The 19115-nt window shown below is 37.9% G+C and overlaps 2 protein-coding genes across 2 annotated transcripts; one reads left to right on the plus strand and one right to left on the minus strand.

Annotated features, from left to right (window-relative positions):
• Positions 1-456: 456 nt before the first annotated feature.
• LOC103109991 (olfactory receptor 4C12-like) lies at positions 457-1362 on the minus strand. Its single transcript, XM_016186387.2, has one exon. It carries the CDS (start codon positions 1357-1359, stop codon positions 457-459), a length of 903 nt encoding a protein of 300 aa, XP_016041873.2. The 5' UTR covers positions 1360-1362.
• A 10673-nt stretch (positions 1363-12035) lies between these two features.
• On the plus strand, positions 12036-12968 carry LOC103109902 (olfactory receptor 4C46-like). The gene has a single exon (XM_007519021.2). It carries the CDS (start codon positions 12039-12041, stop codon positions 12966-12968), a length of 930 nt encoding a protein of 309 aa, XP_007519083.2. The 5' UTR covers positions 12036-12038.
• The last annotated feature ends 6147 nt before the right edge of the window (positions 12969-19115 follow it).

Here is a 19115-nt window from a genome sequence, read left to right on the forward strand (position 1 = left end):
GAGCCAGAGATGACCCGAACTGCCCCTGCGGCTCCAGACAGACTATGACCCACATAGTCAATGACTGCCACCTCTCCAGATTCAAAGGAGGTCTCGAAACTTTACATCAGGCTCAACCTGATGCTGTTGACTGGCTATGGAAGAAGGGCAAACGTTAGAAGAAGAAGAATTACTATTGTTGTTGGAGAGAGCAGAGAGAAATCGAGGGGAAGACAGAGAGGAGGAGAGAAAGATAGACACCTGCAGACTGGCTTCACCATTTGTGAATCGACCACACACACACACACACACACACACACACACCCCTGAAGGTGGGGAGACGGGCTCGGCTCGAACCAGGATCCTTACCCTGGTCCTTGGGCTTCGAGCCTAGTGTGCTTAACCCACTGCACTACTGCCCGGCCCCTAATTGTTTTTTTTTTTTAAGTTAAAATTTTATGTCATGTCTTAGAAAATTCACCTTTTGACCCAGAACATCTTCATAGCATTTTTCACCTCTGAATTCCTGAGGGTGTAGATTAGAGGATTTAACATGGGAGTTATCATTGTATAAAACACAGCCACAGCTTTATCAATGGAGAAGGTGACTGCTGGGCGCAGGTATACGAATATGCATGGCACAAAGAATAAAACGACCACGGTGATGTGAGAGACACAGGTGGAAAGAGCTTTGTGCCTTCCCTCCAAGCTATAGTTCCTTAGGGAATGCAAGATGACCACATAGGAGACCATCAAAAGGAGGAAATTTAATAAACAGATGAACCCACTGTTGGCAGCCACAAAGAGGCCGAGGGTATGAGTGTCCATGCAGACTAGTTTCAACAGGGGATTCAAATCACACACGAAGTGATCGATGACATTGGGACCACAGAAGGGCAGCCAGATGGTGAAGAGGATCTGAATGGTGGCATGGACAAAGGCTCCAGCCCAGGCCACTCCCACAAGAAGGTTGCACACCCTTTGACTCATGATGGTGGAGTAGTGCAGGGGTTTGCAAATGGCCACATAACGGTCATAGGCCATGACTGTGAGCAGGATGATCTCAGCAGCACCAAAGAGATGCTCAGCAAAGACTTGAGTCATACACCCACTGAAAGAGATGACTTTTTTCTCACTGAGTGTGTCAGCTAGCATTTTGGGGGTCATGGAGGAAGAGCAGCAGCCATCTATGAGAGATAAGTAAGACAAGAAGAAATACATGGGGGACCCCAGGGTCCTACTGGTGCTGATGGTGACCATGATGAGCAGGTTTCCTGCCAACGTGACCAGATAGACCATTAAGAACACCACAAAGGAAACTTTCTGAAGTTCCAGGTTTTCAGTCAGGCCCAAGAGGATAAATTCTGTCACATTATTCATTGCTGCCACTCATCCAGATCCTGGGACAAGTAACTGCCCTGAAAAGAAAATCAGATGTATCCTCAGTACTGACACCTTTCCCTGACAGATACATGTATCTATGGAGGTTCTTAATTTTCCTCCTTTGCAGGAGGCAAAAAACAAGCACACGGGTATCATCGACTTTTTTCCATTTTCTATTTTATAGTGATAGCATAGGTGATGTTTGTTTTGTCCTTTATCATTTCCTGGTGGCAACAAGTAATGAAAGAATCCTAGAAACCATAATACACAAAGAATGGCATACAGCATGCTGAAGCATTGTGGGTATGGAACGTAGACTCTGCCCGAGTCTTAGGGGTGACGGTAGTGCATATTGTCTATCACAGAAAGGAAGGCCAGGGCCATAAGTCACCAAAGGCAAAAGCCTGACCTCTGCCTTCAGATGATAATCATGTCTCGCCAAGCAAAGGGGCATGATACTTTGGTGGGTATAAATATGTAAGACTGATGAGATAATATCTGAACAACAGTCTTAGTCCTTGCATATACCCCGTGGAAAGCATATTCAACTTATACACTTGAAAGTTACATATAGCATACATGATGAGTTAAAGACTATACTATCAGGAGTCAGGCGGTAGCCAGCGGGTCAAACGCACATGGTGCAAAGTGCAAGGACTGGTGTAAGGATCCTGGTTTGAGCCCCCGGCTCCCCACCTGCAGGGGGGTTGCTTCACAGGCGGTGAAGCAGGTCTGCAGGTGTCTATCTTTCTCTCCCTCTCTGTCTTCCCCTCATCTCTCCATTTCTCTGTCCTATCCAACAACAACGATTTCAATTCTTCTTCTAGCGTTTGCCAACGATTTCAATAACAACAACAATAATAACTACAACAATAAAACAACAAGGACAACAAAAAGGAAATAAATATTTTTAAAAAATTAAAAAGACTATACTATCAACCATTAGACCTCCCCCAATAAAATAGAATAAAACACTCAAAGACATTGACAGATTCTTTCATGAGCCATATATTTTTCCTGTTTTTTTTTCTATTTTATTTGTCTAGAAGCTTCTGCAATACCTTAAGACAGAAAAATAGGGGGTTGGGCAATAACACAGCGGGTTAAGCGCATGTGGCATGAAGCACAAGGACCGGCATAAGGATCCTGGCTTAAGCCCTGGCTCCCCACCTGCAGGGGAGTTGCTTCACAAGTGGTGAAGCAGGCCTTCAGATGTCTATCTTTCCCTCCCCCTCCTCTCTCCATTTCTCTCTGTCCTATCCAACAACAACAACATCAACAACAACAACAATAAAACAACAAGGGCAACAGAAAGGAAAAATAAATAATAAAAAATTTAAAAAAGAAAGAGCATTAAAGGTCTATGAAGACATTAAAAAAAGACTGAAAAATAGTTTCTACCTCACCCCCATCTCAAAGATTTTGATCAGTGTTGGCTAGAGCACTCCCATATTGCTTTACTTTTCTCTCTTTAGTCTCTGAAGGTACATTTTCGCTTTACTAGAGTCATAATGATATTCATTCTGTAGAAACTAAACATTCATAAAACATTTTTCTGAAATGTTTTCTGAATGAGGGGAAGAAGAAAAAATAAGGCTAAATAGAAATAAAGTAGGGGGGACAGAATGAGGAACATATAAATGTATTAAATACAAAGGGGTAAGTGAGCTTAAAAATCCAAAGATTTAGTGTGCTGTTAAGATCTATTCCGTATGAACTGCATACCTTAGGGACCAGACACACATTATGAAGTCCAAGAATCCAGGTTCAAATCTCTGATCCCCCTGCAGGGGAGCTTCAGGAGTGAAGTAGGGCTATAGGTCTCTCTCTCTCTGTCTCTCTGTGTCTCTCTCTGTCTCTCACTCATTCTCAATTTCTTTCATTCTCTATTCAATAATAATTAAATAGAAATTTTAAAAAAATGAATACACTACATACCACTGTTTTATCTCTGTGCTGCATTGTTGGTAGTCTTTGTGAAGCCTGATAAATATGGCTGCATTTAGGGTCACATTGAAGAGAAAATAATTTTCACTTTACTATACTGTTGTTACATAAATCCAATGTTTCCTTGGGAATATCATTAAAACATATTTCCAAAATTGTGTCTGAATATCTCCAAGAAGAAGAGATTCTGAAAAAGTAAGCTAACCAAGTAAGGCATAATAAATACTAATTAAATCATTCATTCATTTATTTTTACCAGAGCACTACTTAGTTTTGACATGACAGTGTTAGGGACTGAACCAGGATCTCAGAGCAGAGGCTTAAGAATGGGCATCTTTGCATAACCGTTATGCTATCTTCTAAGTTCCTAATATTTTTACTAAGAAATGCTATGCAAGACTATTATATTTTAATGGTATAGTTTCTTATGTCTCCAAAGTATGGGCCAGCATACTCTCCCTCCACAAAAGTATCGTTTTCCACAATTATCTAATAGGACTGACTGTTTTGTGATATTTACCGTCCATTTATTTTTTATTAATTATTTGATAAAGTCATATTCCATTCCATTAAAAAATTCTACTACATTTGACTCTGATGACTTGAGTGTGGAATTTTAGAGGAAACTTTGAACTCCATTCACTACTCAAATAAATGTTTTGTAAAATTGCCTTACTAGTTTATGTTGGTATCTCCAATGTTAACCAATATTAGCTATTAGAAAGCATTTGGGGAAAAAAATTAAATAATGGGGAATAAAAGAAGAAGGGCAAGAGAAGAGGAGAGAGAAGAAACCCAAAAAGAAAGGGGAGGAGAAAAGATGAAGCAAAAAATAGAAAAGAGTGGACATATAGAGTCATCCAAGAAAGACATGTCTCTTCAATATACATATATTGACAACAAAAGCTGTAGTTGAAATGCAAACATTTTATTAAAATGAAATTTACTATTACTACTACTACTACTATTACTATATATATTTACTCACTTATTTTTACCAGAGTACTATTTAGTTCCGACTTTGGGTAGTGTGGCTCTTAGGGCACCTTGAAGCCTCAGGCATATGGTCATTTTGCATAACCATGATGCTATTTCCCCTGCCCTTAAATTTGACTGTTAATTTTCCCTTGAAGCTTGCCATCAGAGAACAATTCTGACACTAAATCCTATGTTGTATTTACATAAAACTAGTCTGGATTAAAAAGATTATTTTTTCCAAATCTGTACTAAGGCTTATAAATCACTGACAAGTTTCTTCTTTGCAGGCTCACAAGCCACACAGTGCAACAAAAGTCATGATTATAATTACTGTAAATTTCCTATAAAAAATAAAAATATTGAAGGCCAGATGGTAGTGCACCAGGTTAAGCACACATAGTACAAAGTGCAAGGACTGGCACAAGGATCCCAGTTTGAGCCCCCAGCTCCCCAGCTGCAGGGGTGTCACTTCACAAGCTGTGTAGCAGGTCTGCAAGTGTCTGTCTTTCTCTCCCCTTCTCTATCATTTCTCCCTGTCCTATCCAACAACAACAATATCAGCAAAAACAGTAACAGCAACAACAATAATAATAATTAAAAAGATGGCCTCCAGGAGCAGTGGATTCAGGCACCAAGCCCCAGAGATAACTCTGGAGGCAACAAATAAAAAATAAAAATATTTACAGGGAAGTAAATCCTAATGTCAGATCCAAAAGATGACTGTGCATCTTTGACATATAAATGCACATTACACATATATTATGTTTAAAAGTTATATATATGCACATATATACATACATGTACACACACAATCTAAGACTACTCAGTCTGGTTTGACATCTTCAAATAATAAACCCCACATAGTAAGCACCTTCATTTTTGCTTAAAAAAAATTTGAGTTTTTGAGAGCAGGAAAGAAATCAGCCACATTAGCACATTTCCACTTTAATGGGACTCACAAAAATTTGGAGGCTTTTAATTTTTTATATAAAACTTGGTCAGGTAGTCTTGATATAAAGCCTGAGAACATGGTGGTCAATTTTAAAGCTAGGAAAACAAATTCAGTTACCAAGATATCACCAGTTGATTGAAGATCTGAATAAAGACTCTCTTGAAATCAAAGGTTCCAAGTTTTGGGGTTTTCTTTTTTTTTTTTCCAGAGTATCTGTGCTCAGTGCCAAGACATACATTTGCTCCCATGATTTTTATTAGCACTCCATGTAGTCATAGAGGGGACTCAGAGTATGACATGCTCTGTCTGCCAACAAAACCTGACTCACTTCAACCCAGACTCTTTCAGTTCTCACAACATACAGGCAGGAGTTTTATTCTTGTGGGCACCATACTTCTGCAACTTTTTGCTCAAGGGAAGAATAATTAACTGTGGGAATCTTTGCCAAAATGGTAATCAAATGTTTTTTTCCCTTTCTCATATGGACTTTCTCATCAGAGAAAGATATATCTCACATGAATTGGAATGAATCTAGGAGTCTTGGATAATCACTAGGCTGAAGTCAGAACTTGGGAGTCTCCATTCTTCTTTCTAATATAATCAAAATTTGCTAAACATCTCAAATTGATCTGTCATTGTCTTGTGCAATGACGGGAACTACTGCTATAGGCCAGGATCTTTTATTTTAATTGCCACCAGGTTGATCACTGGGGCTCCGTGCCTGCACACTAAATACACCCCTCTTGGTAGCCATGTTTCCTCCATTTCTTTTTTTTTTTTCTTTATACCTTTTATTTTGATAGGGAAGAAAGAAGTTGAAAGTAAGAAGGGAGAAAGAAAGACACCTGCAGCCCTGATGCATCATTTGTAAAGCTTCCCCCCTGAAGGTGGGGATCTAGGGCTTGAACACAGGTCTTTTTGTGTACAATAATGTGTCCTCAACCAGGTACAGCACTGCCCAGCCCCTCCAGGATCTATATTAACCACATCATGTGACATAACTTTTGTGGTGAATACTATTATTATTTACATTTACAAAAGACAAGGAAACTAATAAGCTTGGGCTTGGTAATTGATCCAAAATTAATAGTGAGTAGGGACAGAACTGAGATATGAATACAAAGCTGCCTCCAGAGGCCAGATAAAATTGCTGACCTTATGATGCAACAGGGGGCACTATTAAAGAGAATACAGAGTCACAGAGATGACTCAGTGGTGGAGTGTAAGCAGTACAGGTATGATGAGCTAGGTTTAATCATGAGCACTATATAAAATGATACGGGGGGAACTGGTTCTCTAGCTTGTCTTTATCTCTCTGTCTCTATCTTTCTCTGAGACACATATTAAAGAGAATGATACAGTAATATCCAGGTTATGGGAACATGAATGAAACTAGGACAGAAATGGAACAGTCCAGGAGCAGGTGGGGGGGTAGTGCAGCAGGTTAAATGCATATGGCACAAAAGCACAAGGACCTGCATAGAGATCATGGTTTGAGCCCCGGGCTCCCAACCTGCAGGCGGAGGGGGGGGTGTCACTTCACAAGCCATGAAGCAGTTCTGCAAGTGTCTTTCTCTCCCCATTTCTGTCTTTCCGTCCTCTCTCAATTTCTCTCTGTTCTAGCCAACAACAACGACAACAATAACAACAATAACAATGATAAATACAAGGGCAACAAAAGGGGGAAAAAATGCCTCCAGGAGTAGTGGATTCATAGTGCAAGCACTGAGCCCCAGCAATAATCCTGGAGGCAAAAGAAAAGAGAAAGAAAGAAATGGAATATTCAAGTGAGATATTCTTAAGGAAATAATAAAGCTAAAATAAAAACTACCGATACCATATGAGACCTGGGTTAGATAAGAACGTGAAGGTCTGGGAAGGTAAATCACTTTAATATTTGATCTAGACTATAACGTGATAAAACAGTAACATGTTACCAATGTGAACTACTGAGTACAATTATGCTCCCCAATTCTTATGAACTAAATACAATCAATTCTACTTTTTGACAATTCTTTATGTACACTAGTCAGTTTAATCATCAAGCAGATAGAAGTTACAAGTTATGCGAAGGAGTCAGGCAGTAGCTTAGCGGGTTAAGTGCACATGGCGCAAAGCACAAGGACTGATGTAAAGATCCGGGTTCCAGCACCCTGCTCCCCACCTACAGGGGGGTCGCTTCACAGGTGGTGAAGCAGGTCTACAGGTGTCTGTCTTTCTCTCCCCCACTCTTGTCTCCCCTCCTTTCTCCATTTCTCTTTGTCCTATCCAACAACAGCAGCAGCAATGATAATGATAATGATAATAATAATAACAATAACAAGGGTAACAACAAGGGCAATACAATGGGAAAAATAGCCTCCAGGAGCAGTGGACTCGTAATGCAGGCACTGAGCCCCAGCAATAACCCTGGAGGCAAACAAACAAGCAAAAAAAAAAAAAAAACACAAAAAGCAAATGAACTAAGAAAAAAAATCCATAAAAAAAATTTTTTAAAGGTGTCTATCTTTCTCTCCTCCTCTCTGTCTTCCCCTCCTCTCTCCATTTCTCTCTGTCCTATCCAACAACGACGACCATAATAACTACAACAATAAAACAACAAGGGCAACAAAAGGGAATAAATAAATAAAATAAAATATTTTTTAAAATTATGTGCCTGAGTAAAGAGAGTAAACTAAACTTGCATATACACAGGTTCACTAACCGAAATTGTACTGGAAATTTATCTTGAAATAAATCTCAAACTTTTTCATCCTATTTTCACATCTTTGAAATGGTACTGCTAATTCATGCAATTTTTTTGAGGATTATAAGGACCTGAGTTTGTTTCTTTAAAAAAAAATAAGACATTTTTAACCAGAGCATTTAATAAGTAATACAGTCACATGTTAAAAAGTTGAAACTACAAAACCATACATCTAGAGAAATCTTATCCAAATGCCTATGGACCTGAGCTTTTTCGTTGTTGTTTTTAATAAATAACTAACTTTAAAAATGCATTTTGGGGACCAGGTGGCAGCACACAGGGTTAAGCACACATGGTGCGAAGCTCAAGGGCAGACATAAGGATCTGGGTTCTAGCCACTGGCTCCCCATCTGCAGGGGAGTCACTTTGCAACAGATGAAGCAGGTGTGCAGGTGACTATCTTTCTCTCTCCCTCTGTGCCTTCCCTCTCTCTCTAAATTTCTCTCTGTCCTATCCAACACCAACAGTGGCAATAATAACAGTAACAACAACAACAATGGGCAAAAAATGACCTTAGTGGATTCCTAGTGCAGGAACCAAGCCCCAGTGACAACCTTGGAGGTAAGTAAATAAATAAATAAAATAAAATGCATTTTGTCTGCTTCTCATCTTGGGACACCACACTCCAACTCCTATGCAATGTATTTCATTTACACTGTTGAGCTGCTTTTTTTTTTTTTGCTTTAATAAAAAGTTAATCTTAGATTTGATATGAAGCTTACACTAACACATTGAAAATCTGTTTTCAAGCCACTAAAAAAAAAAACCTTTCTCAAACATTCATCATGAAATATTTTCCATCAGAGTACAAAGAATACAGAAGTATTAATTAAAAACACTTCTATTTAACATTTTTCTATAGGTTCTTGTGGTGGAAATTAGGTATAAAAGATATGAAAGGCATCCATGTAAAGCATGAATATTAAAACTATCCTCATTTGAAAATAACTGAGTATATATAATCAACAACAAAAATAGCTATTAGCAAATAACCAAGTTCAGCAATATTTCAAGATTAAAGAAAGACAATTGTATTTGTAGGTGCTATGAATGAACAATATGGAAATTAAGAAAATAATTCCATTTACAAGAACATCAGTAATGATAAAATACTTAAGAATGCATTTAATAAAGATGGTAAAAGAATTTTATAACTTAAAAAAGTCTTCAAAAAAAACTTAAAAACAACTAAATATAAATGCATCTTGTGTTCATGGCTTATAAAATGTATAATTAAAACTATTGTCCAAAGTGTTCTAGGATTCAAAGCAATCACTATCAAGAAAATCTGATTTTAAAATTCCAACATAGTAGCAATGACACAGAGTTGGCAAGTAATGCCACACATCTCAATCTAAGAGTTTACTAACATTTTTTGAAAGCCGGTTTGAAGTACATTTGTGTCTAATCTGCCTCCCCACCCTTCTCCTGCCTCCTTTAACAGTACTTCTTTGCCTTGGGTTAATGTGTTTTTAGTGTAGGGCTTTTTGTATTTAAATGACCAGGTTACTTTGTAGCTTCCTCAATGACTATATTTAGGTCCTCACTTTGGGGAAGTTGAAAGCTATTAAGTCTCTTCCCTTTTTTCTCTCTCCATATTTTTTTAAATATACATTATCTTTATGTTGCCTTTCACAATGGAGTCAAGTAGCTCTCTTAATAATTTTGCATCTTATTTTTTAAATTTTTATTATTATTTTATACCAAAACACTGATCAGCTTTGGCATATGATGCTGCAGAGGTCTGAACCCAGGACTTCAGAGCCTCAGGCATGAACTCTCCTTTGCATAACCTTTGCATAACCATTATGCTATATCCCCTTGCCCTACAGTTCTGCAGTTTTTTTCTACCTGAATCATTTCTAGTTTTTTTTTTTTTAATTTTGAGATCATGAAATTCTTCCTCCACCTTACTAATCATGTGACATTGAACTTTCTTAACAGCCTAGATGTAGAAAAGTTAAGAGGACTCTCCCATATTTAGGATCTAAGGCCAGGAAATACAACTCCCCACTTAAAGGTGGCTACTTCTTAGATCCCCCTCAGCAGAATTCACTTCTCAGACACAGTCTTCCCATCAAAGGACATAATTAATTCCTTAGAGAGAAGGCAGCAAGTATAAGATAAGGCACCAAAACCCAAACTGTTACAGAAACCTCTTAAACAGCTGTGCTGGACAAGGTGAAAATGTTTAGGGTTGTCATTCAACTCTTTAGACCAAAACTCCTTATGGGCAGATGAATGTGACTCCTCTACACTGTCTGCTTTTTGCTCTGAGGGGCCAGAGTCTTGCAGATACCTCCAACACCTGGTAACAGGTTTCAAGCAGGTTTGTTTTCTTTCATTCCTCTTTTTTTTTTCCACTTTCTATTTGTGATTAATAGTGGCCTATAAGATTTTAAGATTACAGTGGATATAGTTCCATGTCACGAGATTTTTACTGTTTTAAAAAAAAAATTGTGAGGCTTTAGTCTAGATGAATAGATTTGGACCACTAACACTTCCTCAAACTTTTTAGGTCAATTTACTATGGTATAATTAGAATATAAAGAATCACACATGGTAAATATATACAAATCATTAATAAATATCCATTTGATGGTGGATTGTCTTAATAGGCTCTTCCCAGGTAGGGCATATTATTCAAACTGACAGTGATTTATTCCCAAAGGATATCTGCTTGAAGGTGGGACTATTTCAGGATAAATGCCCTTCAATTCACTTAGGTAAGGTAAGTTTTGCAATAGTACTGACTACATTAAAGATTCTTACTTTCCACATATGTACTTAAGGAGTATTTCATCCTCAGTGTAATTCTTGGGAAGACAATTTGTGAATGTCATTAACCTAATTTGATAGAAGACTCATAGAGACCAAGCAAATTGCAAGGATCCAGCTCTCTGACACCAGGTATCATGCTTCTATGAGACACCTTATTCAGTGACTAAGAACAATAATCATAATGAAGATATTTTTCAATACATTCCACAAACACTAAAAATAATCATTAAGTGCCATAAATCATCAGATATTCCATCCAAGCATAGACACAAAGAGACCTTTCTGAGATTAACTACCATGAGCAATATGAGTCTCAGCTGCCTATCTGATAGTACATTTGAGATGATTGTTCTTGAACTCACTGCTAGGTACTGAAGGCACATTTGTCTTTCTTCTTGCCAGCAACGCACAGGGGATTCAGATGGCTAGAACACAGGTTTGAGAGCACTGAATCCTGAGTTTATTCTCCAGCATTGCATATACCAGAGGTGTGCTGCTGTTCTTTTTCTCTGCAGCTCTCTCTCTCTCTCTTTCTCTCTCTCTCTCCTCTCTGTCTCTCCTCTAGTTCTCTCTCATCGATAAATAAATAGAAATTTTAAAAAGAATATATTGTTCAATATCATTAAGTTATTAAATTTGGAAAGCATGCTTTATGACTATTTTAAGCAGTTTTCATTACTTATTATATTCCTTATATCAATGCCCTTTTACTCTTTACTCTGCTACTATTAGTAATTACAGAGGTTCCTATGTCTCCTCCTACACCCTTCCTGAATCAATCCTCAATCCGTCCACCTAAGATATGCAAACCTTTTTACTACAGTAGCAGCCAATATTATTTTCTTCAAGTGTCTGTTCATCCTCCCATCAACACTCTTCACAATATTCTAAGACTAGCTATTTTATAAAAGTTACAAGGGAAACCACTTAGGTTCACATATATGGGCTTTACATCTATCTCTATTGCGTTTCTCTGTGCCCACTATCTGTATAACTGAGTTAGGAACTGAGTCATCTCAGCAGCTTAAAGTTTCCCGCCTGTGTGTTTACAAAGTTCCTTAGAATCTTCATACAGAAATCAATTTTAGTGATCTTCAACAACTCAAAAATTTTTTCCATATAGATAAACATAGAGACATCAAAATAATTGGAAAATCAAATAGAAGTCGGCATTTGTGACTTACTAGCATAATAAAAGTTTAATAAGACCATGGTTTATTATTAAAAGCTATCATCTTTTCATGTGAGACAACTAACCATCACATAAAACACATGGAGAAGAGGAACAATGTGACAGAGTTTGTTCTGTTGGGACTTACAGAGAATCCAAAGATGCAGAAAATCATCTTTGTGGTGTTTTTTGCCATCTACATCATCACTGTGGTAGGAAATGTGCTCATCGTGGTTACCATCAATGTCACCCCCTCACTAGGGTCCCCCATGTACTACTTCCTGGCCTATTTGTCTTTTATTGATACCTGCTATTCCTCAGTCAGCACCCCCAAACTGTTCACAAACTCACTCTATGAAAAGAAGACCATTCCGTTCAATGGATGCTTGACCCAAATATTCTGGGAACATTTCTTTGGAGGTGCTGAGATTATCTTGCTCACTGTGATGGCGTATGACCGCTATGTGGCCATCTGCAAGCCTTTGCACTACACAACCATCATAAACAAGCAGGTATGTGGCCTGCTAGTGGGAGTGGCTTGGATGGGAGGCTTTCTCCATGGAATCATCCAGATCCTCTTCATCTTCCGATTACCCTTCTGTGGTCCTAATGTCATAGATCACTTCATGTGTGACCTGATTCCTTTGCTCAATCTTGCCTGCACTGACACCCACACCCTAGGGCTTTTTGTTGCTGCCAACAGTGGGTTCATTTGTCTACTAAATTTCCTCCTCTTGATGGTCTCCTATGTGGCCATTCTGCGTTCCCTGAGGAATCACAACTTGGAGGCAAGATGCAAAGCCCTCTCCACCTGTGTCTCTCACATCACCGTGGTGGTCTTATTCTTCGTACCCTGCACATTTGTGTACATGAGACCTGCAGCCACCTTATCCATTGATAAAGCAGTCGCTGTGTTCTACACTATGGTAACTCCCATGCTAAATCCTTTAATCTATACCTTGAGAAATGCTCAGATGAAAAATGCCATTAGGAAATTTTGCAGTATGAAAGTTACTGCAGATGAGAAATAAATGTCCTTGGGTCCCAATATTGACTCAACTGAGACAACGTTCCTAAGACATTGCACATGATATAAGCATGTTCCTAAGACATTGCACATGATATCACTAATAGATTCTGAATTGAGGAGAGCAGAAATGAGTACAAGAAATAAGAAAAACACACTGACTCACTTGGTTTATATAGAATATCTTATCAAGTGGGATTTAGTTTTTAATAACTCATTCATAAATGTACAGGCTTTCCCTCGAGTAAAATTTAAAGTATGTATTGCCATTGAGAAGCAGTCACTGCATTACTTCAGTGCAATAGGAATTAATATTATGCTCATTCACAAGTAAAGAAATTGACAGAAAGTAGAACTTTATCAAACTACATCTAGCAAATGACTAGTCATCAGAATCTAATTTCCCGAGTCATAATCTTAAATGCTATGGCATATTGTCATATTATTATTATCAAATTGTAATAAGCTGTACTAGGAAACATATATTAAGTAAGAAATTGTTCCAGAATTCTTGTATATGTTATCTCATTACCTATAACTAAAAGCCTAGAGTTTGTGGTCCGGGAGGTGGAGCAGTGGCTAAAAGAACTAGACTCTCAAGCATGAAGTCCTGAGTTCAATTCCCGGCAGCACATGTACCAGAGTGATGTCTGGCTCTTTCTCTCTCTCCTCCTATCATTCTCATAAATAAATAAATAAATAAATCTTTTAAAAAAAAGCCTAGAGTTTTTCATTACAAACTCTGCTCATTTTTATCCATTATAGTTATGAGAACTTATTGTTAATATCATTTCAACTTTATAATAATAATATAAATTATTTATATTGTATTTCTCAGTGGGGTAAAAGAAATAAAATCAGTTTATTTTTGACAACAATTATTTATTTTTTTAAATATGGTGTTATATCTTTACACCAAGCAATTTTAGGATAATTACATTCCAATCTCTCATCCACTCAGTACTCAGTAAGTACATTTGAAAGTAAGAAAAATACTCAGCACATTGATGGTTGCTAGTCTTCATAGATGGAAACTTATGAAAAAGGAACTCAGAGAATTCAAGGAGTCTGACTAGGCATGAGACTGAAAGGACCATATCCTAGAAGTGGGAATTCATAGTCAATTCCTTTTGTAAAATTGTATATGCAGGAAACCTAATCAACACAGTATCCCTGTGGTTATTATTTATATATTGACAAGGCAATTGTTTATTGAGGACCCCCCCCTACCCACAAGGTAGGTTTCATGCTAGACACTGATCTGGTAAATAACAAGACACAAAACTGGAGAGACAGAAACTGCTAAGATTAAGACACGTCTTCTTTCAGTAGGTGTTTGATGTATTTAGATGGTTCCTCATTGGGCGCATAGATGTTAATACTTATTAAAGACACATCTTCTAACCATGTATGCTAAATACCATTGAGTCCCTTAAGCTACTGAGTAATGCGTTTTGACATGGCTGTTGGGCTTACAAATATAGCTACAGTGTATGGGAAGAATTGAAGAGGCTAGGATTGGCAGAAGGAACACAGTTAGGAAGTTACCACAATATTTTAGGGTTTAAGGGACCTGTGACTGAACTTTGGGTTTGGCAGTGATAACAGAGTTGATACTGTTGATGAGCTTAGGTCCTGTTCCCCATTCATGGATCCATGTACTTATGCACCATTTGCTTTGTGTCCTGACCATTAACAGCTAAGGACCTTAAACCTCTTGTCTAGACAGTGGTTCTAAAGAAAAAGAAAGTTTAGAGTGGTACACCTGGTTGAGTGCACACATTACCATGCACACGGAACTGGTTCCAGCCCCTGTTCCTTACCTGCAGAGGGGAGGTTTCACAAGCAGTGAAGCAGGTCACAGGTATCTATTTTTCTCCCTTCTTCTCTATCTCCTCTCCCCCTCTCAATTTCTCTCTGTCCTGTCAAATAAAAATAGAAAGAAAAATGCTTCTGGGAGTGGTGGATTCATAGTTCTGGCACTAAACTCCAGTGATGGACAAAAAAAAAAAAAAAAAGAAAAGACAAGGAAAGAAGGAAAAGGAAAGGAAAAAGAGTGAAAAGAAATATTCATCATTTAAAAGCTAAAGAACCTGATATGAAATTGATATTGGAGAGCTGGGGAGACAACATAATAGTTCTGCAAAAGACTATCATGCCTAAAGGCTCTGAGGTCCCAGGTTTAATCCCCAGTACCATTTAAGCCAGAGCTGAAAAGTGCTCTGGTCTGGTGCTCTGTTCTGGTTGGCTCTCTCTCTTTCTGCATCTCTACCACCTCTCTCTCTACCTCTCTCTCCCTCCATTTATCTCTTCCATCTTTCTCAATTTTGTTTTCAAAATTCAGAGAACATGTTTGATAGTGGATCTTAAGGATATAGAATAGTAGTAAAAGTAATAAAGCTGAACCACACTAAATTTGATAATATACTCACAAAGCAAATTTTATTATTGCTGTATTTATTAGTTCAGCTCAAAAAGCAGAAAGAAACATATTCTAGCATTTTGTTTGATTGACTAAAACATGGACCAAACGTTAGCTTACAGTGAGTGAGTGGGGGTTTCCAACCTACTTTGGTTTAATGGAGAGTAAGTGATTCACAGGCTTGCAGAGATTAGATTGGTGGAATTTTCCATTTAACACCTATTCATCCACCCTGAGTGAGTTCAGAAGAGCTCTGAAAAATAAAAGTGTGAAGGAGCCCAATATCCTGAAGATGTCTGTGGCCACATTCCTCTAGAGACTGTACCTTACCAAGGAACTGCAGTCGCTGAACGAGGAGACTTTAACGCAAAGAAGACATAATTGGCTCCTGGGGTTACAAAGGACAAAGGGGACTCTCTCATGCACACAACATGGGTGCGTTTACTGTAATGGACAGCAGGAACAAATCAGTATAATTGGGCAGACTTAGATTGCATTGACATTTTCTGATGCATTCAGTAGGGTAGGCTGGTATTATTTAGATATGTATGTATTTATTTAATATAACAGAGAATTTGAGAGGGGAAGGAGAGGAGAGAAAGAAAAAGAGACACCTGCGGTATTGCTTTACCACTTAGGAAGCTTCCCCTCTGCAGGTGGAGAGTGGAGTCTTGAATCTGAGTCCTTGTGCATGGTAATGTGCACACTCAATCAGGTGCATCACTGCCCAGTCCTGGGTATGATGATATTTTATCTATGCTAATTCTTTCAGTCCACGAGTAGAAACATATTTCCATTTCATTGTATCTTTTTTTTCAGGAAGGATTAAGTTTTAAATATAAGTTTTTTTCACTTCCTTTATACATCTATTCCTATATTTCTAGTATAATAAAGCAGATCATTTGTGATTGAGATGGTCTCTTGGTGCTTTTCTGCTGTTAGCCACTAGAGTTAACACGAGGGGCCAGTAACAAAGCTTACCTCTGCTGTGAGGGCCCCCCACGTGAGTACCCACACTCCCCTACTTTGATGTTATTGTGACTGGACTTGACTTCTTGATTTTTCTAGTTTCCTACTTGCATAAAGCGATGACATGGGTGGGGCCAGATGGTGGCGCTCCTGAATGAGCATACATGTTACAATGCACAAGGACCCAGGTTTGAGCTCTTGGTCCCCACCTGCAGGGAGAAAGCTTTACTAATGGTGAAGCAGGGCTGCAGGTCTCTGTCTCTCTCCCTTTCTATCTCAAAGCAGCTTTTATTATTGCTGTATTTATTAGCTCAAAAAGCAGAAAGAGGCATATTCTAACATTTTGTTTGATTGAGTAAAACATGGGCCAAAAGTTGGCTCAATTTCTGGCTGTCTCAATTTCTGGCTGTCAATTTCTCATGAAAATAAATTCAGCATCTGTATGATGGTAAAGTGCAAAAAAAGTGTCATGATTACTACTATAAAACATGATAGAAAAAAAACAACAAGGGGATGGGTGGTGGTGCACTTGGTTACATGCATTTAAGGACATGGGTTCAAGCCCCCATCCCCCACTGGCAGGAAGAAAGGTTCACAAACCTTAAGGCAGTGCTACAGGTAGCTCTCTGTCTCTATCTCTTCCTATCTCTCCCCTCTAAATTTCTGTTTTATCATGTAAAATAACTAAAAGTTTAATTTTAAAAAGAAACTATGTTATAAAAATAAGAAGCAATTTAGCAAAAACAAATGCTGTAGAGGTTATGGAGATAAATAAACTCTCCTGAACTGCTCATGGGAACGTAAGTTGGTCCAATCCCTGTGGTAAGCAGTCTGGAGAACTCTCAGAAGGCAGAAGTGGACCTACTCTATGACCCTGCACTTCCTCTCCTGGGGATATAGCCTAAGGAACCAAACCATACAAAAAGACTTGTGTATACCTATGTTCATAGCAGCACAATTTGTAATAGCCAAAACCTGGAAGCAACCCAGGTGTCCAACAACAGATGAGTGGCTGAGCAAGTTGTGGTCTATCTACACAATGGAATACTACTCAGCTATTAAAAATGGTGAAGTCACCTTCTTCATCTCATCTTGGATGGAGCTTGAAGATATCATGTTACTTGAGATAAGTCAGAAACAGAAGGATGGACATGGGATGATCTCACTCATAGACAGAAGCTGAAAAACAAGATCAGAAGGAAAAACACTAAGCAGAACTTGAACTGGGTTTGGTGTATTGCACCAAAGTAAAAGACTCTGGGGCTGAGGGAGAGGGTTCAGGTCCTGGGACATGATGGCAGTGGAGGACCTAGTAGAGGTTGTATTGTTATATGGATATTATTGTAGAAACTATTGTATTTTACTGTTGACTGTAAACCATTAATCCCCCTAATAAACAAATAAAAAATGTGAAATACTTGATAATCTCTTCCTGAGTTTCAGATATGCCTCCCATTTCTTTTCACTTTATTGGGGTTTATAATACCGTTGTTGACACACAGGTACAACTTCTCATCTCCCTATGATAGACATTTTTAACGCTTCCTAGCATTCCATACAGACCAGCACATGACTTCTAGAAGCAACTGAAATTTGGATTTCTGGATACTCCCTTAACTTCCTGAGAAATATGAAAAGAGTTTTTAAGTCAAAGATTTTAAAATGATCTCTATTAATGCTATGTCTTCATGACCTAACTCTCAAAAAATCAATAGCAGTTTTCCAAAGAGGGGTTAATAGAAATGAAAACATAGAAACTCTTTCTATGGCATGAGTCAGTAAGTAAGATACATCATACATCTGCCACTAAATTTAGGAAGTCTTGTTTTCAGATAACATTCCATTTTCTTAATCTAGGTTCATACTGAGCAACGGGGACTCTCCCATGTCTATGTTTAAAGTGGAGGGAATATAATTCCCTACTCAAGAATGTGTATTTCTTAAGCATGTCTCTTCAGAATACGTGCTTCTAAGACAAAGCCTTTCCAACAAAAGACATAATTAATTCCTGAGAGAGAAAGGAATAGCTATAATACAAAGCCCCTGAACCTTTGTGGAAATCTCTTTAATATCTGTGCTTGACAAGGTGAAAATATTCTTGGTCGTTGTTCACCTCTCCAGAGCAAGACTTTTCCTGAGCAGAAGGATCATCTTCCTCCATGCAGTCTAATTCCTGCTCTGTGGAACCAGGGCCATACACAGAAGATAATCTCTCCAGAGTGTTTCAAGTGGTTCCATTTTTAATTAAAAAATATAGAAGATAGATTCCAAACAGGTTTGCAATTAAACACTTTTTTCTTTAGGATTTAGGCTAAATGTAAAGAGATGCATAGATTTCATTTTAAAAATAGACATTTTCTAGATGGTAAACTTAAAAAAGTACAAGTGTTTAAAGTAAGGAATTTCTTAACAAATGTTATTTCCACTGTCAATTATCTAAATAGGATCTTCTCAAGAGTGGTATATCATTCTCATAGAAAGTTACTTATTACCAAAACCAACCAATCAACTAAAGATGGGGTTATTTCTGGACATACACAAATATCATTAAGGTCATCTAAATTATATTAGGTAATTGTTTAAAAATGGAGATAAAACCTTACATTTTTAAAATTTCCATGTGTAGCACTCATAATCTTTTCAGTGTTTTTCACACTTAATAACACAGATTCTATTTCTACCCCATTCTTTAAAATATTCAAAAATATTCACTAAACTAATAAATTTGACAGTTGAAATTTTTGAGGCTACTAGAGAATT

The sequence above is a fragment of the Erinaceus europaeus genome, chromosome 17 (assembly GCF_950295315.1).
Source record: "Erinaceus europaeus chromosome 17, mEriEur2.1, whole genome shotgun sequence".
In the NCBI taxonomy this organism is placed as follows: domain Eukaryota; kingdom Metazoa; phylum Chordata; class Mammalia; order Eulipotyphla; family Erinaceidae; genus Erinaceus; species Erinaceus europaeus.

Bases quoted from the DNA above. Each gene is read 5' to 3' on its own strand.
- LOC103109991 (XM_016186387.2), bottom strand. From the start codon at position 1,359: ATGAATAATGTGACAGAATTTATCCTCTTGGGCCTGACTGAAAACCTG.
- LOC103109902 (XM_007519021.2), top strand. From the start codon at position 12,039: ATGGAGAAGAGGAACAATGTGACAGAGTTTGTTCTGTTGGGACTTACA.